General features: G+C 35.6%; 1 protein-coding gene across 12 annotated transcripts; it reads right to left on the bottom strand.

Annotated features, from left to right (window-relative positions):
* Positions 1 to 13526: 13526 nt before the first annotated feature.
* On the bottom strand, positions 13527 to 22526 carry LOC114310837 (E3 ubiquitin-protein ligase RGLG2). Of its 12 annotated transcripts, XM_082887417.1 has the most exons (12): positions 20894 to 21077; positions 19818 to 19936; positions 19136 to 19290; positions 18951 to 19030; positions 18725 to 18830; positions 18483 to 18610; positions 18213 to 18396; positions 17044 to 17141; positions 15788 to 15848; positions 15170 to 15223; positions 13947 to 14144; positions 13527 to 13897 (listed from the first exon to the last, which is right to left on the bottom strand). In XM_082887417.1, the coding sequence occupies exons 3-9, from the start codon at positions 19202 to 19204 to the stop codon at positions 15824 to 15826; spliced, it is 690 nt and encodes a 229-aa protein (XP_082743543.1). In that variant the 5' UTR covers positions 19205 to 19290; positions 19818 to 19936; positions 20894 to 21077; the 3' UTR covers positions 13527 to 13897; positions 13947 to 14144; positions 15170 to 15223; positions 15788 to 15823. The 12 variants fall into 12 exon arrangements, with proteins under 12 accessions (XP_082743543.1, XP_082743545.1, XP_082743542.1 ...); XM_082887419.1 differs by lacking the exon at positions 19818 to 19936 and having other exon boundaries at positions 20894 to 22526; XM_082887416.1 differs by having other exon boundaries at positions 13527 to 14144; positions 19818 to 20373; positions 20894 to 21135.
* Positions 22527 to 22887: the final 361 nt, after the last annotated feature.

The following is a 22887-nucleotide window of genomic DNA, read 5'->3' on the forward strand; positions in this document are numbered from 1 at the left end:
GACAATATGTTTCTTCATTCGAAACGTACCAAAAGGCTATCTGGGTCGCCACTGTTAGTCTGATCTTGTATTGTTTCACCTACGAAGCTGAACTCCAGTTACCGGCTTATTCCCGTGTAATTCACCATGGAATGATAGTGCTTGGTTTGGTTTCTTCGGTGTCTATGACTTCCATCCTTTTGCCAGGTAATGGGAGACATGTGTTCTTTCTGTTATATGCCCTATTTTTGGCAAGCAAGTTGGTAGTGATTCTCCACCGATTCCAAATGGTGTGGAACTGGGTTTATCAGAGAATCATTGGTTATCTTCCACGAGAATAGAGACGGCGAATAGGACGTGCCCGGAATAAGAGAGACCTGCTTCTACAGCATTGGTAAGAAATGAAAGCTATGGTTGATTAAGAGTTGTATGTGTCTCTGTTCTGTTTGCTCTGTTCTACTATTCTCCTATTTTATGGAACTGGGTATATGAGTTACTTTATCTGTGTATGTAATGCTAATTGGGATTGGCAATAAGGTTTCTAGAAACCCATTTTCTTGTAAGACTTCCTAAAATAAATTAAATAAACACACACAGATCGTTGTCCTTTTTTCAAAGTTTCTACATGTGTAAATATCCTAAAAAGTTATGAAGTAATGTCCGAGAGTTTCACCATTCACGCCTTGCGGTGCATCCGGGAGGCACTAAGATGTATCGTGATTTGGGTCGCCAGTTTTGGTGGCGGGGAATGAAGAAGGATGTGGCAGTTTTTGTATCGAAATGCCTTACTTGTCAACACGTGAAGGCTGAACATCAGAGGCCAGCTGGTTTGTTACAACCCTTGCCTATAGCCGAATGGAAGTGGGAGCATGTCACTATGGACTTCGTTATAGGTCTTCTGAGGACTCAGCGGGATAGTGATGCTATTTGGATGGTTGTAAACCAATTGACTAAGTCGGCGCACTTTATTCTTATGCGCGTGAGAGATTCGGTAGATCATCTTGCCGACTTATATATTCAGGACATAGTGAGGTTGTACGGGGTCCCACTGTCAATCGTCTCAGATAAAGATCCACGTTTTACTGCTAGGTTGTGGCAGAGTTTGCAAAGTACCTTGGGCACTAGATTAACCTTTATCACGGTTTATCATCCTCAGACTGACGGAAAGTCCGAGCGTACTATACAGATCCTTGAGGATATGCTTCGAGGTTGTGTCCTTGACTTTAGTGGGTTGTGGGAGAGGCACTTGCCCTTGGTGGAGTTTGCCTACAATAACAGTTTCCAGTCAAGTATCGGTATGGCACCGTTTGAGGCCTTGTATGGCCGACTGTGTAGGTCTCCAGTTTGTTGGGCCGAGATGGGTGATGCACCTTTGCTGGGCCTGGAGTTAGTGAGGGAAACGACGGAGAAAGTTGAGCTTATCCATAGGAGGCTTGTTACAGCCCAGAGTCGCCAAAAGAGTTATGCCAACCGTAAGAGGAGGCCTTTGGCATTTGAGGCAGGTGATCATGTCTTTCTGAAAATATCACCTAGGTGGGGTTTGATGAGGTTTGGGAAGAGTGGGAAGTTGTCCCCTCGGTTTATTGGTCCCTTTGAGATCCTTGAGAGGATTGGGGAGGTTGCATACCGTTTAGCTTTACCGCCGTAGTTGTCCGGGGTACATGACGTGTTTCATGTCAGTATGCTTCGGAAGTACATGCCGGATCCATCACATGTATTGGATTAGACCGACTTAGAGGTTGATGAGGATGCCTCGTATGAGGAGAGACCGGTACGGGTCTTGGATAGAAGAGAACAAGTCTTACGAGGCAAGACGATACCCTTGGTGAAAGTTTTGTGGAACCATCACGGAGTGGAGGAAGCCACTTGGGAACGTGAGTTGGAGGTCCGTGAGAAATATCCGGACTTGTTTGTTAATGTGTAATCATGTATTGGAAATTTTGCTGTATAGATAAACTCTAAGAGCATTGAATATGTCTTAAGTTGTAAAGCATTGTAAATGTTTCGGTTTATGGAAATATTATGGAACTTGCCTTAAATGAAAGTTTATCTTAACATTGCATATGTTAATTCTGTTTTAGAAATGCAAATATATTGATTGGCATTGAATATGTAATTGAATTGTGAAATATGTGTTGAAATTGATAAATTTCAAGGGAATGCATGTTGATAATGCATGTTGTAAACTTATGTTGTAATTTGCCTCTTGAAAAGAGATGGAATGACTGGTATTGGGTCAAGTTGTTGAGTATTGATTTGTGATATTGTTGAGAATTGAGAAAACACGTTTTGAAAACTTGTATCTAATTTCGGGGACGAAATTCTCTAAGGAGGGGAGGTTATAGCGATCCTGGTTTTCCTCTCATTGGCTTTGTATTCCGGACTCGGTTCCGTGGTTGTATGTGTTGCATTTCCGTCCTTTAACTCTTTGTATTTGAGTTTAGAATTGTCTTGGGCGTGTTTCGAACAGGTTGGTTGAGCTTTTGTCCCAATTCTTGTTGCCCAAATTTCTAGTGATCCGCTCAAGTGGGTCTTATTGCGCTCGAATGGAGTTTGTACACTTTCAGCATTTTGTGCGTCTGCAGAAATACTGTAAGAGTGTTTTCCGCGCTCAAGTGGGTCATCTTACGCTCGAGCGGGTCTTCTTGTGCTCGAGTGGGTCTCTTTGCGCTCGAGCGGGTGTTCAAAGTCTGTGAAAGTACTGAAGGAGTGTAATCTACGCTCGAGCAGGTTCCTTTTTGCGCTCGAGCGGGTTAAGTTTTTTGTGTTTAACACTAGAGCATCCTATTCTCCGCTCTAGCGGGTCATACGTATATCAGTTAGCAGCTGGGTCATTTTAGATCACTTTTTCAACTTTCTCTCTCTCTCTTACTTTTCAAACTCTCCATTTGAGAGCTCCTCTCTCTAGAATACAACTTCTCTCTAAGGTTTGATCCATTTCTAGTGATTTTCTACCTTAGTTTCTTTACAAAAAGTGTAGAGCTTGGTGTGGGCTGCCTATCATTCCGAAAATCTTTGGGTTTGGAGCGTTTTGAATTTCTTCATCTTCTCCACTTGGTTTCATCTCTTGAGGTAGGGATAACTACTCATTTTTATGATCTTTGACATGAACTATAGTCATTTTGATATAATGTTTGATTTGGGAAATTTTGGATGTTAGGGTTTCAAAATGTATAAAGAGGGCTTTGTTCCATTGACTAATACTTATGTATTTTGGGTCTTAAAAAGAGGTTATTGATGTTTATTGTTAATTTTTGGACCTTTGGGTCAATGTTGGAAAAATGAGGGGAAAAGTCCTAAAGTTGTGGTTGTGAATTAATTTGTATAATTAATTGGGGAAAGTTATGAAAATGTGAAATTGAGTTGAAAATAATGAAATTGAGAAGTTATGAAAATAAATGGTGGAGTTGGATTGATTAATCACCCACCTTGAAATTGTTGATAATCTATCTGTTGATGCATTTATTATCTGTTTAGAAATAATTTCTTTGGGCTATCGATAGAGGATAGTCTTGATTGTTGTAGACACTGCATGATGATTAGGCGAATTAAAACTAATCAATTCAATATGTCATTGAATATAACGGTTGGAATAATACATCGAATTTGTGTATTGATTGATCTTGTATATGATCTGTGTTTATATACATTGTGTTGTGTGGGAGGAGATAGGGGATGTACTCCACGGTTTAGGAGGAGATATGGGATGAACTCCTAAAACGGATATTATTTGGGAGGAGATAGGGGATAGACTCCATTGATACAGCGAATCTGTGTATCATTTGTGAAGTATAGAAGTATTTTAATGTGACTTTGATACAGCGAATCTGTGTATCATTTGTGAAGTATAGAAGTATTTTAATGTGACTTTGATACAGCGAATCTATGTATCATTTGTGAAGTATGGAAGTGTTTTAATGTGATATTGATACAGCAAATATGTGAATCTATTGTGAATTTTGGAAGTGTGTTGATATGAGTTGTTATCTCATTTAAAAAGGAAGTGTTTTAATATGAGTTGTAGTCTCATTAAATTGTTGGCCAGGTTCTGAGCCATGTTCATAAATTGAAAATTGGATAATTGAAGAAACGTGAAATGAAACATGGACATATTTTTCATGGTACTGAAATGTGTTGTACATTGGTTTATGTGAGTTAGACATTTATCAAATGCTAATGTTTTAGTTATTGCTCATATTATGTTTAGCATATCTCTACTGGACGTTAGCTCACCCTATATGGGACATCATTTTTAGGTTCAGGTAATATGCCACCTCCAAGAACGTAACTTGGGAGGCTTGAGGCAGATAGTTCTTTTTGTTAATTCTCTTTTGTATATTACATGTATATCAAGCCATGGGCTTATTTTGTGTAAAGAGTTAGAACTCTACTTTTGTTGAACTCAAGTGTTGACTTAGAAAGTTATAAGCCTATAGGGCATTTACTTTTGTTGTCAATATGTAATATCTTTTGTAAGAATACTCTGATGAATGGCAATATGTTTTACTCTCTTAAGTTTATGGATGTAATGAATGCATGCTTTATGGGTTCGATTTGAAGGCGTTACATGGAAAGTTAGGGTTTGAAATTGAAATTATAAAAGAGGGGTTTTGTGTTTTTAAAGCTCCATGTGCATATAACGCCTTGGGAATGAGGGTTTGTGAGTCGAATTGGTGGAATTTGGTCTTAGGATCAATATTTGAGAAAATGAGGGAAAAGCCCTAATTGAAATTAAATAATTAATTTGGGGAAAGTTATGGAAATATGAAATTGGGTTGAAAGTTATGAAATTGAGAAGTTATGAGATTGAATGGTGTAGTTGAATTAGTTAATCACTCACCTATGAAACTGTTGATAATTTATCTGTTTGATGAATTTATTATCTGTTTAGAAATAATTGTTTGAGATATCAGTGGAGGATAGTCTTGATTGTTGTAGACACTGTATGTTGATTAGGGAAAACTGAAACTAATCAATTGAGTTATGTCATTGAATATGACTGTTGAATTGTCACATTGAATATGTGCCTGGATTGATCATTGTACATGATAGAGCTTTTAAATACATTGCATATGTATCTTGTTTGGGAGGAGATAGGGGATGTACTCCATGGTTTGAGAGGAGATAGGGGATGTACTCTCAAACCTGTTTGGGAGGAGATAGGGGATGGACTCCGTTGATAACTAAGTTGGCCGGAGCGTCCAGGGTGAAAGTCTAGAAATCCTAATTACGTTTGCATAACGTAGATGAATTGAAGTATTGAAGTGTTAATAATGTGAGTTGTAGTCTTATATTAATTGATCATGATAGCAGTATTGTTAATATGAGTTATAGTCTCATTATAAACTGTCTGGATGAACAGAGAACCATATCTATGATTTAAATTGGATAATGAAACGGAAAGGGATTGAAATGTGGTTGTGAATATGAATTGGTTATGAAAGAGATGTACGGTTGTTTATATGAGTTAAACATTTATCAAATGCTAATGTTTTAGTTATTATTCATATTTGGTTTAGCGTATCTCTACTGGGCTTTGGCTCATCCTATATTGGACATCATTTTCAGGTACAAGTGATATGCCACCTCCAAGGACGTAGCTTGGGAGGCTTAGAGGCTAAAAGAGCATTTTTGTTGTTATCATTTTGTATTACATGTAAATCAAGCCAAGGGCTTATTATGTAAAAGAGTTAGAACTCTTCTTTTGGTGTAACCAAGTGTTGACTTGGAAAGTTGTAAGCCTATAGGGCATTTACTTTTGTTGTCAATATGTAATACTTTTGTACTAAATACTCTGATAAATGGAAATATGTGTTATTCTCTTATTGCTATGGATGTCTTGAATGATTGGTTTATATGTATTATTTTGAGGGCGTTACATTACGAATCATTTAAACACAACCCCTATTAGTAAACGGGCACAAAACACATAATAGTTACTGGTGTTCCAGCGTCTATGATTGTAAAATAGCAACTGCAAACAGTTGAAAAGGATTCTTTATTCCTGCCTTTCAAACACATGAAACCAACATGCAAAAGAAAGCGCATTAGAAAAGATCAACATTTCTTTCAAATTTTCCCGGTACCCAAACACACTACTAATAACAATTTTCCATCTAATAGCACAATTGCAAAAGCTTATAGGAGGTTGGTTTTCTTATAACTAATACCCAATTCCAGACCGTACCTCATTTTTCTAATTAAAATGACAACAGAACATTATAGGACATTTCTAGGTTGATATAACACACAAAATCAACTTAGGAAGATCAAAAGGACTCCCTAAAAAGTTCAAGAAATTGTAACAAATACCCAATTCCATACTGTATCTCATTTTCTAGTTAAACTAGGTCTGCAAACAAGCCGAACCGAGCAAAGTTTTAGTATGTTTGGGCTTGTTTATTAAGATTTTAACGAGCTCGAACCTAAACTCAATAAAAATTTAACGAACCGAGCTCAAGCCGAGTTGGCTTAGGTTTGTCTCAAGCTCGAGCTTATTCACCAGCCTTAACGAGCCAAAAAATTTATAAATTCATACTTGCGTATGTGACTTAAGTTACAATTGAAACTATGATTATACAATTATATATACAATATATATAAACATTCTTAAAAAAAAGTTGATATTTTATCAAAATAATAATATCTACTATCACTATTATATAAATGTACTATCTATAGTTAACTATTATTTACATTTATATTTTTTTAATATATAAATAACATATTTTTACATTATTTAATATATAAATATTACATATTAAACGAGCCAAGCTTACGAACTGAGCTTTAGAGTGTTCAGGCTTGTTTATTAAAAACTTAACATGCTCGAGCTCGATCTCAAAAAAAAATTAACGAACCGAATTCAAACGAACTCTTACCGAACCGAACTCGAGCTTGTTCACAAACAGCTCTGTTCATTTGCAGCTCTAAGGTAGACTTAAAACAAAACATTAGAGGACATCTCTAAGTTAGTATACCACAAAAAATAAACCTAGGAAGATCAAAAGAACTTGACACAAAATTTCTTAAAGTTCAAGAAATTATGAAACAAGTTGATATAAACCCTACAAGGTTAGAATTGACTTTTAAGTTAACAATTCCTAGAAATAAAAAACTTATTAAAGGTTATCCAACAAAGACAACTATAACTAAATTCAAACTAGACTGCACATTATTGTCTTGTATTAACAAGTCTCTCTAGACCCCGTCAGCAAGTAGCACCCCGTAATCTCAAGATAGAGTTCTAAACTGCATGGATTGGATTGCTGCTCAAGTTAACACGTGAGCTCCCCGAGCCAGGATTAGCCTGGAAAGACGACTGCCTACTAGACGAACCTTCAAGTAGTTTGAGCGGGAGAGGGGAGGGGCCCGCATCCCCAAAGGATTCCCCAATGTTGAGTTTTGAGATTCCAACCAGCTCATCAACATTAATTGGGCTCTTTGAATGTACTGCTATGGGCTTAAGCACTTCGTGTGTCTCTCCCGTTTTAGCCGCCTCTGTACTGTGAACTGAAAATGGTAAGAATTAAGTGATATAAGCAGGAAACATAACAGGGTAACAGTGTTGAGAACCATCAAGCTTTTGCAGAACAGGTTGTTCCCCATCATTGGAGTTTGTAGAATCCATTAATTCACACTCTTCATCTAAAGCAGAAGGGTCTGGAAATGGGTTGTTTGTTTGTGTCTCAGTTTGAGGGTTGACCGTGAAGAAATCATGTGATTCCATGGGAGTGTCAACTGACTGCATAAAGGAGAAATGCAAGAAAAAAGGTGTATAAATTTAAATGACAAGTATTTAAAAAGATAAAAGCAAACACCAAATTTGCATGGATCTGAAAACAGAAACCTAACCATACTGATCCCAATATGGATTTTTGGAAAAGAAATTTGCACAAATATGCCCCCTCCTTAAGGACTTTAAAAGTGGAATAATACAATTATCATTTATGAATGCACATTCAAAACAGAGGAAGCAAAAGATATTTGGAAAAGTCTTAGGAAAATATACACATCACGAATGTCTTTGAAACCGGACTGGACCGTACCGGCCAGTTAAACTATCGACCAGTCTAAGCTCCGGTTCAGATAGACCGTTAGAACTGGACATTTTCAAGAACCGGTGATTCTTAGATAAACCGTTTGAACCTGCAATCAATTAACCTTAAGAACCAGTGGCCGTTCACAATGCATTCAAGTAAAATTTTTGTTATGATGGAGACTTGAATTTCCATTTCTGTTGAGAAAGGCTTAGCCCAAGACCATTGAACTACACACTGCACTTACTACATCTATAAAGGTATGTTGGAAAATGGCTTTGAAAATCCTTATTTTTTGCTAACTTTGAGCATTAATTAAGGTGGGACCCAAGCGTTATTTTTAACATTTCTAATTGGGTTCATGTTTAATGCTGCGTAGTGAATAAATTCGTGTATTTGATTGCTCAAAACCATTTCTAGATGAATGAGAATTCAACGCACATTTTCGAGTTCGTGGAAATCAATTTAGATGGGCTCCCTACACATTTGTGAAATGTGCTTGTCCCAGATTGGAAAAACTTAAGGTTTTAAATAAAAGTATAAACCTTAGCTTGGGATACTTGGGATGGGCCCCAAGGGGTATCCAAATTTGTGGAAGGGTGAGGTTATGGGCAAATGGGTTAGACCCATTGGAACCAAAAACAAACACACGAACTTACCACCGCCGTCCGTCCGGGCGGGCTGGTCTAGGCTTAGGTATGGGTGCATGCTGCGAGGTGTGAGATTGGGTTGGGCTTGTTCAGCCTAATACTTATCTTTTTTAGCCAAAAACTTTTGTAATTTTTTTTTTAATTTTTAAATTTTGATTTCAAATTCCAAATAAATTGGTCCAGAATTTTTCTTTCACCTAAATAGATCCCTAATGGGTTCAGACCCACCCGAATAGGTTCAAAGGGTTCAAAACAGGTTCATACCTGTTCAATTCGAACTAAATCTATCCAAATAGATTCAAATCTGGCTGGTACCCATTCAATCTGTCCGAACAGGTTTTCTACCTATTCGAAATAGCCACCATTTCTACTATAAAAAGCCTTCAATTCCAACATTCTTGTATTGAATTTTTCCCTAAGAATTTCTTCCTTCTTTTTCTGTACTTCTTGTGCTCTTGCATCTGTTTCTACATTTATTTTTTAGGAAGAAAAAGAGAGAGTTACAACAAAGTTTTGGTTTGCCAAACTTGAATTTGTAGCGCTGCAAATTTAAGTGTTAGTCGTTACATCCTAGGAAGTAGACACCGATAAAACTCAAAGCACCGGAGCGAGGGCGAAATCTACTTTAAGAAGACTGTGTCCAACACAAGCCTCGACTTAAATTTCTGTAAGCATTTAATTCAGAATTTAAGTTTTTAAATTATTTCTAAATTAATTTATTTTGTTGTTTATTTTATTTACACACACACCCTCTGTGGGAATAACAATCTTAAAGTAGATTTTTTATTTATTTATTTATTTGTGTTAGACAGATGAATATTTTGTTTTGAAAAATTAAATAGTAGTCATATACTGTTTAATTTATTAAATAGTAATAATATACTACTTAATGATTTCTTTGATAACATAATAGCCATTTACTGTTTATCATTGGAATTTTATTACAAAATATTATTATGTATATTTTGTGTATAAATTCTTTTTTGTATAAATTTGTGATTGGTACATTTTTATTTCGTCAGAAATATGACAACTAACAGTACTGAGACTACATTCCTCCGACCTCCACACCTGTTGTGCCAGTGATGACTCCGGCAGTACCGATAAATCATGGAGAGAAGCCAGAAAAATTTAATGGAAATGATTTTAAAAGATGGCAACAAAAAATGATATTTTATCTTACGATATTGAATTTAGCTCACTTCACTCATGAAAAAGCACCGACACTGAACGAGGAAGAAACTAACTGACAAGTGGTTGCCACAGTTGACGCATGGAAATATGGTGATTTTCTGTGTCAGAATTATATCCTCAATGGGTTGGACAATACACTGTACAATGTGTATAGTGTCAAAAGCGCTGCTAAAGAACTATGGGAATCTCTAGATCATAAGTATAGAACAGAGGACGCCGGTACAAAGAAATTTGTTGTTGGCCGTTTCCTAGATTTTAAAATAATGGATTCCAAGACGGTTATTAGCCAGGTCCAAGATCTTCAAATAATTCTCCATGACATACATGCGAAAGGGATGGTTCTCAGTAAATCTTTCTAAGTAGAAGCAATCATTGAAAAATTGCCACCATTCTGGAAAGAATTCAAGAATTATCTGAAGCATAAGCGCAAAGAGATGAAATTGGAGGAACTAATAGTGCGACTCAAGATTGAGGAGGACAACCGTGGTTCCAACAAGAAGTCAGGAAACCATGCCATACAAGCTAAAGCAAATGTTGTGGAACATGAACAAGGGTCAAAGTTCTACAACAAGAAGTGGAAGCATGATGGCAATGGTCCCAAACAAAGATCCGCTAGTAAGATCAACAAAGGGATCAACAACGGGTTCAACAAGAGGTTCAAAGGTAAGTGTTTTGTGTACGGCAAAGATGGACATCGCGCTAAGGATTGTCACGTTCACAAGTACGGAAGAAGTTCAAGCAAAAAACCATCACAAGCAAACATAACCGAGGATTTTTATCTTTCCGATGGAGTGGCAGACATCAATCTTGTTGCAGTAATTTCTAAAGAAAATTATGTGGGCAATTCAAAGGAGTGGTGGGTGGATACTGGAGCAACCCACCATATCTATGCAGATAAGAAGATGTTCACAACCTACAAAGTGGTGGAAAGTGGGGAACAACTTTTTATGGGAATCTCCTCCACTTCAACTGTGGAAGGACAAGGAAAGATCGTGCTGAAAATGACCTCAAGGAAAGAACTCACTCTTAACAATATACTCTATGTGCCAGAGATTCACAAGAATTTGATTTCTGGGTCATTGTTAATCAAGAATGGGTTTAAATTAGTCTTTGAATCTGACAAAGTTGTACTCTCCAAGAGTGAAATGTATGTGGGGCGAGGTTATATGAGTGATGGGTTTTTTCAGCTCAATGTAAATACAGTTGTACCAAATTTGGGTATTAATAATAAGAACACATCTTTTGTTTATATTGCTAAATCGTCTTTTTTATGGCATGGTAGATTAGGACTTGTAAATTTTAATTCTTTGCGTAGACTTGTTGCTTTAGAATGTTTGCCAAACTTAGAATTTGATCCTAATCATAAATGTGAGATTTGTGTTGAGGCAAAACTCACTAAGGCATCATTTAATCAAGTAGAAAGAAGTACTGAACCTCTAAGTTTAATTCACACAGATATATGTGATTTAAAATTTGCTCAAACTAGAAGAGATAAGAAATACTTTATTACTTTTATTGATGATTGCACTTGATATTGCTATGTTTACTTATTGAGAAGTAAAGATGAAACCATATAAGCTTTTAGGCAATATAAAACTTGAGGTTGAAAATCAACTTGGCAAAACTATTAAAATAGTGAGGAGTGATAGAGGTGGTGAGTATGATGCACCATTTGAGGAATTTTGTTCTGAACATAGTATTATTCACCAAACCACTGCACTCTGTTCTCCTCAATCAAATGGAGTTGCTGAGAGAGAGAATCAAACTCTTAAAGAGATGATGAATGCCATGTTGATTAGTTCAGGGTTACCTCAGAACTTGTGGGGGAAGACGATTTTGTCTGCTAATTTTATCCTAAACAGGGCACCTATAACGACCCCAAAATGCATATCAGAAATTATCCTTATTTAATTATGGGTTAATGTGCTTTAATTTAATTATATTTGTTTTAATTGAGGAATTATCTGTTGAATTACGACTTTGAAACTGAAATTGACAGCTTTAATGGGTTTAGAAACAGAAATTGAGTATATGGATATACTAATGGAAATTTTCAGAGCCATTTGAGAAGTTTAATTGAAAATTTATTTCGTCTGATTCGTTAAGGTGTGTTTGGGTGGTTTAATTGTAACTTTGCATTGCAAATTGAAGGCCTTAGAGGCTTTAGAAACCAAAACGGGGTATATAGTTATGATTAGCATGATTTTTAGAGCTTAGTATGAAACTTTGTAAAAATCTGATTCATAATGAATAAAATTGATTTTCATTAAATATTATATATATATATATATATATATGTTTATGTATATGAGCCTTGCTTGGCTCAACAAAAGAAGAGAGAGAAAGAGAGATATTTTGAGAAGGGGGTTCTGGAGAAGAACCGAGAGAGAGAGAGAGAAAGAGAAAGGAAGAGAAAGCTTTTAGAGAAAGAGAGAGAGCTCAACACCCAAGGAATTTGAAGACAAAATTGAAGAAGAAAAACAAGGATTTGAATTGAGTCAAGTAGAAATCAACTTAACTTCTTAGGATTAACCTATTATTTGTTTGAATTCATGACTCAAGATGAAGATTAAAAACCTAATTGAGTTAAAGTTTTGAAGTACAAGCTTAAATGAGCTCTCTTCATGAAATTGAACCTTGATTCCTTAGATTTGCTTGATTTAAGAGTCAATCTCATTATATTTGCTTATCTTGAAGTTGATTATGAGAAGTTGAGCCTTAATCTTGTCATTTTGTATGGTTAATTATATATGAAATGAAGATCTATGTGAATATAGAAGAAGAAGTTTTGAAAAAGATCTTCCTTACTTGAAGATTCATTGTGTGTTTTGATGTTTGATTTAGAAACAATCATAATCTCATGTTTTCCATTGGTTTTACAAGATTTGGAGTGATTTGAGTTGAAACCTAGCTTAGAAAATAGAAGAACAAGTGTTGAAGCCAACACATATTTTCGGCAGCAGATTTTGCCCAGAGCTGCACATGCGGCGGGGCTTTTCACACGTACAGCAGTCCATTTCCAGCATCCAAATTGATTCTGAAATAAAAGCACGTCGTCCCGCACGTGCAGCCCTATTTCCCACAAGTGCGTGGCACCCCTGTTTTAGCCCAACTTCAAATAAGCATATTTCCCTCATTCGAACTCCGTTTTACGTGATTCTTGGGCCTAAATTCAAGCCCCAGAAGTCCAGTTTCTAATGGTGGTGGTCTCACACCCAAATTTTAATAGATATGTTTAAATTAGTAAAAGTTGTTCACTTTCTGTCTACCCGTTCCATCACTACAACGAAAAAGGGTTTCTACGACATGCAACGCACGTCATATTATGACTAGTCATGAAAAGTTCTTCACTTTCAACGACATGCTTCGTGCGCCATTTAAAACTATTTAACGACAGATTTTGTACATCATTGTTATTTTTTCTACGACATGCTATAGCACGCCGTTAAAAACTATTTAACGACAAATTTTGTGCGTTGTCATTATTTTTTCTACGACTACTTTTGCACGCCATAAAATATGTAATACGACTTATTATGACTATCATAGAATACACAATTTTTTTTTTTTTTTAAATTCAGCAAGTCCTATTCGACCAATTTGTACAATTTAACAAATATTACAAACAAACATCACAAAACATTAATCAACCACCAAAATATTATTTAAAACATCAAAAAAAAACTATATCCATAAATTATAAATATTCAACAATTGTCTGTACATTTCAAACATTTGAAAACTATATCCTTAAATTCCAAACTGTACAAAAAATTTAAACCATCCAAAACTATGCATATCTAACTTTCTAAACATATCAACAACTTTGAAGATTTACGAATAAATCTAGTGATTGTGTGACCATACACCACAAAAACTCCAAATGCAAATCTGTCTTAAATCCAAACCCCCTCACAATGTGATCAACAAATGAAATTGGGTCAGAGAATTCATCTTCCATTGAAGAGTAGATAGCACCAGAAGATCCATTCTCTGGATTATCTTAGCTTCAAACACAAACTTTGATTCCTCCGCCTAATCACAACACAAAGAAATAAATCAATTCCTAAGCTTCCAAACTGACCATAAAACAGCAAATAGAATGGAATTCCAGATTTTCCTCTCCAGTTTTGACAGATTTACACCGACCCACCATTGGAGTAAGTCATTAACAGAGCCTGGTAATGCCCAAACTAAACCCCACCATCTAATAACATGTGACCAAAGTAACCAAACAAATGGACAGTGCAATAACACATGATCAGCAGACTCCATCTTAGTCCTGCAGAAAACAGAAAGAACAATAGCATTATTATTGAGAACTCCAATCCTTTGAAGATAGCTGGATGATTTGATCCTCCTCCATGCCAAGCACCCAAAGAATTGAGCTTTGGGAGGGGCAACACTTTTTCAAATAGAGGCAGTAATTATACAAATAGGGCCCAAGGACAATTCAAACCAATGATAAGCTGAGGAGACAAATCTATTTGAACAACCAGTAGACCACCTTAAATTGTCAAACCTGTTGTCTCTAATAGCAGGTGCAGCAAGTAGAGCATCATTTAATCTCATTATTTCCTCTACCTTCCATTGAAACAGAGTTCTAAAATTTAAGTTCCAGCCCTGATGATCACCATTTCTGTTGTATAAAGAGTTAATTGTACCACACTTGGCTTTTACTTTTGGTTACATCCTTTTAACTCCTAACCCTTAAAATCCACTCAACAGATTCTCTCATTGCCACCATTAACTTTTGGTTACAACCACAATGCATGCTTATTTGCAGGTCATCTGTTTTATACCCATGAATAATAGCCTAAATGGGTTTCACATTGTTGCAAAAAAAAAAAAAAAATGTGCAGAACATGGTTCTGCAGCAAATCTAATCACCTAACTAATATTCCAAGCAACCAAAAAGAGATGGTCAAAATCTAAGAATTTAATTAGAGGAAAAAAATGCAAATTAATATGAGCAAATATTGAATTGAGGACCCGAAATTCCCCATTGATGGGTGATGCAAAAAACTGTTGGAACTATATCCCATAAATAATGTTGGTTGAGTGAAACACATTCTCTTCTATAATCAATGTAGAATATGCAGTTTTTTTAACTCTTGGAGATTGCCCCAATCCATCCTCAAAACCTGCTAAGGAGTGTGTGTTTTGGTATTGGTAATATATAGGTACTGTATATTTCTGCTGAGGGTGGTTAAAATCTTTCATCTCTTATGACAGGTATAATAGGATTTGAGATATGGAGAGGACATAAATAATAAGAGAAATGGATGAGGAAATAACAACACATACTTGTAGATTTAGTGACCCATTCCGAGAATCAAGTTCCTCTGGGGTGAATTCAACCTGATTGAAGCAGTGATAGAAGCAATATAAATGTTTTTGATTGGCAACCATTATGAATGTTACAGAAAATAAAAATAATCATAAATTTCAAGTGCTCATCAGATGTTGGATTTCAAAGGAGCTCAAAGAGACAAATAAAGTACCTTCTGAAATGGTTTAGTTTTCAACAATTTGAAAAGAGTAAAAAGAGGATAAACAGTGGAATCAATGTTTGAGGAAGAATCTAGCTTCCACGAAGACTTGTCACCATCCGTGAAAATTGAATGATGAATAAGCTATCTCTTTACGTCGATAGCTTATTGACTTACTTGGTCTGCTGGAATTACATCGCCAAGACTAAAGAGAATTTTTTATATAATTGAGGTGCAAACTAACATTCATGTCATCCTTGTGGAACATAGAGCATTCGGAATTAGTCACTAAGTCATAACCAATACATCCAACATAAGTACCAATTGAATTAGCAAGGTGAAGCCTAAAAAAATAATGATAAAAACTAGTTAAAGCTAAAGAATTACAAAATTAAGGGAGTAAATATATTAAGGAACAAGTAAACATAATAACCTTCAGAATCAGACATAATAGGAACCGCAGATGCTCTCATTCTTCTGCACATTTCCTCAATCTGCAGAAATAAGAAAAAGATGACATAAAGCAAATCTGATTTCAAAAAAGGACATAAGAAATTTATGGTTCATCTAGAACAGGTCTCTGATAAGCAGCTTTGAGATTGAAATTCTACCCAGCTCTCACTTTGGGGTCGAATACCTACACTGCAATACTTTGGAATTTCAGTTTGCCTAAGCACTCTTGCTTTATGTCTTTATCTACAAAAATATGTGGATGTGTGCAAATATGTGAATATAAACAGACTTATTAAGTCAATTCACATTCAGTTAGATCAATTGCACGGCTATCCATGGCAAGATAGTCTAAAATTGCATTAAAAACAAGTTGGTCAGTGAGTTATTTTGGTCAAATTTAGTATTATATTGACTGTAAATAAGATTAATTGAAACATGAAATTTAAAAATTATGGGCCTGCTGTTTATCACTCGATTAAAATAGAAATTATTCCACATACACTGGCATAATCTTCCACATCCAAGCAAGAAAAAGTTGACACATAATCTACATCGATGCACAGGGATTAATAATGTGGTGAGCAGGGCATTATCACCAGTCTTGAACTGATGTTTCCCAACACCAATCCTCCACAGTAAGGATTTCCAACATCCATCCACCCACCAAAAAAATTGAGAATTCCCAGTGCCAAACTAGCGGGAAATATTTGTTTCCTTGACATGACCTCAGAGATAAGGTTTCTTACCGCAAATATGTCATAGATAACAGAGAAAGAGAAGGAGATAAAAATATACCACAAGTAGGAACAAAGTAAGCTTAGGCTTCAAACTGCTTATAATCTCACATTATGACAGCTTAAAAAGGGAAAGAGGTAGACTACCTAGGAAAAGACACACGGGATGGAATGCCTATTTAGACTTTTGAATGGTAATACCTATTATTATCCCAAAGTCAGTCAACCAAAATCACGCTACCATATTCCTACCTTCGTACAAAATGCTTAGCTCTCTAGACATGCATACAATCATAGTGCAGCCATGACTTAAGAATTGTGGGTTTCAACTCTTTATCTATCCCAAATCACTTGTTCCCAATGTCAGATGCATATATGTTTACAAACCAAGCAGGAGTGTCACTGTTCCCTTTACTTCTTATCAAGCTCTCATTTGACTCGACAATGCACTGGAAAGGATTCATGCAGTACAGTATGATCAATCAACTAAAAAGTAAGTTACCCGTAACCAAACTTCTTCATTAGGTGCATTCTTGTCAACAAGCATAATGGAATTAGGCTTTCTCTTTCATTGTTCATCAACCTTGTCCCAATATTTACCTGTTGATATCGCAGCAAACACCAGAGTGAAATAACACATATTAGCCACACAAAATCCTAAAAAAGGAGAAAACGGTCAAGCTGAAAATAATTGTGCAGAAGATGAGTCTATTTTGTAGCCTAGTGATAGAAAATATGCAGACAATACACACTTTTTGCCTCCAAGACAACTTTAAGTCTCAATATGAAATCCAGAATTGAAATCATTCACATTATGACTGGGTTGCCACTATATATAGTCATATTCAGCAGGCATCGGATCGTAGAGAATCCAATAGTAATCTTTGTGACCATTCTCTAATTGTTTTCTTCCCCATTTTTTCCCCCAGAAAGGCCATTAACTGAAGTTATTTCAGGTGAGTTCCCAAAAAAATTTATTCTGTTATTTTGTTTTCAATGCCATGAACTTTATCTTTCAGTTTTAAATTTAATTAAGCATACAACAAGGTATCAGAACTCTTGAGTTGAATTGATCAAGTTTGATAAGTGTAGGTGCATGCTAAATTAAGTGAGTGCTTCATGCTAATTTAACATAAGAAAGCATCACAAGAAAGTCCATGCTTTATTTTCTGGCATACTTTTTTCCAGTAAACTAAATAGTTTTTCAACAAAAAACATATTCCTTAGTTTTATTTTCTTTTTGCCATACATTCCTACATCTCTTTCCTACCTGAAATTACTAACATTGCAGCACAGCCTTACTATGATTAAAACAAGTGATTAAAATATGAGATTTCTCATGTATAGTGCTAAGAGCATACCAACGTCAGCATGGTGCTGCTTATAGATTATTTTTTCTAATTATTTTTTAGTCTATTGCAGAGGCTTTGGGGTAACTTTTGCTTATAACTTATGAGGCATAAATAACTTGAATAAGTTGAAAAAAGTTGAATATTGGGAAGCATGGAAAGGGACATTATCAACTTCCAGTTATAAATTGCACCAAACAAGACGAATCACGCACACAAAGGGTATAATGAAAATTTTTTCAAAGGATTAAAGACAACACTCTGTTCAAATAGACCCTTTACCAGCACTGGGAATTTTATATTTTTGAATTGGACCAAGTACCTGGTTATCAAAAGTAGAACTTGAAGCAGGTGGAACTGTGCTAATAGGACTGTTGTGGCCATGATAAGGAGCCGAGCTCTGCTGGAAATTAGATGAACATGAAGATTTCGAGCTGCTAAACGAAGGTGCACTATATACAGGTGGTGGGAGGGGAACCCTCTCAGGAACATTCCCTTTCTGGCCACTGTACCCAAGCAAAGAGAAGACAATGAGATCATATGTGAAATTGAGGCAATTAAAACCTACATATTCAAGTTAACCATCAATTACCCTAATATATTGAGCTCTATTGTTGCCTTATATTGAGAAGGAATTTCCATCAACGCTGCAAGAGCGAATTCTGTCTCTTTTCGGGATTGGGCCACATTCTTTGACATAATTTCTGTGAAATTGACAAACTAAAGAGAAAAAATAGTTGTCCCATATTAAGCATTGTCAACAGTAATATGCATCCAATAGTAGTGGCAACTCAGAAGGCATAATAAACCTTATAATGCTAGTACATCACTTACTTGGAAATTATCGAAGGCCCGAGCCGGGATGTTGTCATCAAACTCCCTCATCATGTCCCAGGGTCCATCTCCAACCCCAACTAATATAATAGACAAGGGTAACTTGCTGTACAAATGTAGCCAAATTTAATATAAAAGTTGACAAAATAAATTATAAAAAGAGCAATAGAAAAGAGAATGGTGCAGCGAGACAACAATTGAAGAACAAGAAGTTACACCCAATAACCTTGCTGTTACAATTGCTTCAACAGTTTTCTTCCCCTGTGGACTCAACTGACCATGCTCAGTATCAACACTTCTAGTAACCTATGGCAACACCCAAATGGCTAGGTAAGTTTGAAGGTTTAATTAACAAAGAATGGTGCTGGCCACCACAGGATTTTAAAGGTTTAATTAACAAAGCAAGATTACCTGTCCGTCTGTAATTATTAACAAAACATGGTACTGGCCACCACTCTTCTCAACAATTGTCATGGCCATTTCAATAATTGGGCCAAATGATGTCGACCCTGCAGCATTGCTGCCATCTCTCTAGCACCTGAGCTAATGGAAATGTTAACTCGGCCCTAAAAAACCAAAGCAGAAAATTAGAAGATGAAAATAAAATATAGATCAGACGATGGAACAATATATTGACAACATTGTGCAAATACCCATATTTAATATCAAGGATTATTGGTAGACATTAAAGACATTCAAAGCACAACATAACAATTGATAAATCACTAAATCGGTAAAATCAATCATGATAATTCAAATAATTTATTGTATGAAATATTGATGATAAATAGATGTCATCATTACTTGTGCATCATCGCCAGCACTATTTGCCATTACATGCATATTACGTGTGTATGCATGTGTGTGTGTGGATATGTTAGGATGAAATTTAGCAACCATGCAGTCTAGCATCTGTGCATTTAATTCAAATGATCATGATCAAATATAAATACTTTTGAACTATATAAATACTCCTGAAAATACAAGTAAAAGAAGGAATCAAGCAAAGCTACTACAAATCAATGTAAAATACTTTTGAATTATATTTGACATGACCTAATTTTCCTCATGAAGGAAAATATGAATAATTTACCTTGGATGATTTCTTAAACCGATTGGAATCATACGATACGTAATTATCCCCAACAGCATCTGAAACAACTTCCTCAGTTCCTCAGCAATGGCTTTTTCAATTATACTGTATCTCTTCTTCTGCAAAAACTTGATGAGAACCATTAGCATGTTATGGCTCATTTTCTTGGACTCCAGTGCAGCACTCTCATCAGATTCCAACAGCTGTGAAGTAGGTGGGGATTCCATCATCTGTGAAGTATATAGACATCATCTGATATACCAGACGAGCCTCTTGACAGATATGGAGTATCTCCGGTGATGTCTATATACTTCCTCGGCTCAGGTACCACAGCTGATTTCGGAAGGACAATAGATGGATATAAAGAAAGCACATATGTGATTTCTACTTGAGATGGCAAAAACTGTTCCATAGCCTCCTCATAGCTCCCATTCTCAAATAGATAGTGTGCGTATTTGTGGAAGTTACAAAATTTATCCGGCACAGGTTTATTATTATAAATGCACCAATAACTCAAGCAATATCTAGTTTCTGATGAATTCTTCACAACTCAGAGCTACATAGAATTGCATGAAATCAAATGGGCGAAGGATACAAAGTCCACATGAAAAGAAATTCTCAGTGAGGCATATTTACAAACAGGTATGGTGCATTCGATTCGTCAAAAATCAAAAGAAGTTGCTCAAAATCAAACACCATATTTAGATTCCAAAAACAAAATTCTTCATATTTAGCATATAACTTTCCACTTTGATCTTAACTAACCAACATATAAAAATAAAAAATAAAAATCATCTTTCAGCTCACAATTCAACATATTGAAGGTTGGAGATGGAGGCTTTTGGTCTAAGATCTGAGGGCAAAGCAAAGCAAAACAGAAAATCAAAGAGTTTTGGGTGAAAAGTGAACAGAACAGAAGTAGAACAAAGAAGCACAAAATGACGATGTAACATTAACAGAGTCGAAGATCTGAAACCCTTGAAAGAGAGGACAAATATGCGAAATTTAACTGATGGGGAGAGAGAGAGTATGAGGAAGAAGAAGAAGAAGAAGAAGAAGAAGAAGAAGTAGGGTACCTTGATCATGTCGATGAGTTGGATAACACAGGTAGCGAGCATGCCAGACGCTCCGCCATTGACAAAGGGTCTCACTGCAGGCCATACTCCTATGGATTTTGGCTTCTCCTTTCCCATTTCTTCTTTTGTTTCATACAGCAGAAAGAGGTCGCAACAATGGCGGAGCAAGGGTGGTCAGTCAGTCCCCCCCCCCCCCCCCCCCTCCCCCCCTTCTATGCTCCTTTTGATGAACCTCGTTCCTTGCGATTGTAAAAAGCCACGAGTTAATCAATTTTGATTTTTTTTTTTTTTTTTTTTTTTGCGCGTGTAGCGCTCAACATTTTCATTTTAGCGTTTTTTTTTTTTTTTTTTTTTTTCATATTATTCACAACAGAAGTTGCGTACCGAGAAAATTAAAAAAAAATTTAACAGCTAACGTATATGTGTCGTGAAAAGTATATTTTTTAACGATTAATTTTTTGTGCATCGTAAAGATTTAATATTTTTAACGGTTAACTTTTTGTACATCGTAAAATATTCAATATTTTTAACGGTTAGTATACGTGCATTGTGTATAATTGATGTATTAACGGTATAACATATGCATGTCGTAAAAAAATTTATTATTTACGACTAACATTGTAAGTCGTAAAAAAATTATCATTAATAGCATTCACGGCCTACGCAATAGACAGGCCGTGGTTAAAAAAGTATTTACGACATGCAAAAAAAGTAAGTCGTAAAAGTGAGAAACTACGGCATGTATTTATTGTATGTCGTTAATGTGGTACCGTAAAAAGTAAGTTTTATTGTAGTGCATGTTATTTCTTCTCCTAACCCAGTTTCCTTCTGTTTCTTCCTATTTTCCTCGATATGAATTATAATCCATTGAGGACTAATGAGTTTAGAACCAACATAAATAATTTATTAAAGAGCAAAGCAAGAGATCAGTTATATTCATATGTTGTGTTATGTAATTGTAGTTGTAGGTCAAGACGAGAACATCGTCCAATTGCTACCAGAAGCCCATCAATGTGAGTAATAATATTGTAAAGATATGTTCATTTATATTTATTTCAATACATAAATGTTGTGATGTTTTGGAATTATGTTTTCTGCGAATGAATGAGTTACAGGAACTGTGATATGGAATATGGATATGAAATGTGAAATTGTTGGTGATATGATAAGGTGGGCCCAAAGCCGTTCTGTTTATGTTATGATATGATATGAATTGTTCAGTTTTTAAGACCTATTGACTTTGGTATGGAACAAAGTGTTGTATAGAACTAAGACCTCGTTTGGGAACAGGCTAATTTAGTAACTTTTTTGCTATTTGGCTAAAATATGAGCTAAAAAAAACTAGTATGTTGTGGATGACTTTTTAGCTTTTTACGAAAAGATATGCAAAAAGTAGAGAGAAAAGAGAATCTTTGACTTTTTAGTATGGATTATTGGTTTTTTAGCTAATTTAGTAACTTTTTGACTTTTTAGCTAAAAATGAGAGTTCCCAAACGAGGCCTAATTGTTACACTGAGAGTCACCTCTAGAATTTGTACGAGACACCTCTTAAGTCCATACATACATGAATTGGGCCCAAAGAAAGGTGGAGACATGTCGATGTTCCATCTACTCCACGACAAGTGATATGATACATTTCGACCTAAGGTCATTTGATATATGGTTGGGCCTAAGGCCGTTTTATTATACGTGGAACCGAGGTCATTCAAAAAATATGATATGAATAAGAATGTTTTTTTTTTTTACTTCATTATATGATTCATGATTACGAAATGTCATTTGATATGCGTCCTATTTTGAAATGTGATTCTAACCCTTTGTATAAATGGGCGTATCACATACTATGCAAAATGTTTTGTGATGAGTTTAGGTATGTAATCCGTTTGAAAAAGCATAGATTTTGATATGATAAATGTTTGTTTTAACATGATTTAAGATACATTTCAGAATTGTGAAATATGTTTTCTTAATATTAAGGACATCATTCATTAACC

This window comes from Camellia sinensis, chromosome 9 (genome assembly GCF_055761805.1).
Source record: "Camellia sinensis isolate YWXY chromosome 9, ASM5576180v1, whole genome shotgun sequence".
NCBI classification, from domain to species: Eukaryota; Viridiplantae; Streptophyta; class Magnoliopsida; order Ericales; family Theaceae; genus Camellia; species Camellia sinensis.

What these genes read in the sequence shown, in the direction of transcription:
- LOC114310837 (XM_082887410.1), bottom strand. Translation starts at nt 19,204, where the DNA reads ATGGCCATGACAATTGTTGAGAAGAGTGGTGGCCAGTACCATGTTTTG. An exon ending in GGGCCTTCGATAATTTCCAA is followed by an intron (nt 18,611 to 18,724) that starts GTAAGTGATGTA and finishes TTTTCTCTTTAG; the next exon opens with TTTGTCAATTTCACAGAAAT. An exon ending in ATGAAGAAGTTTGGTTACGG is followed by an intron (nt 15,997 to 17,043) that starts GTAACTTACTTT and finishes AAAGTATTGCAG; the next exon opens with TGTAGGTATTCGACCCCAAA.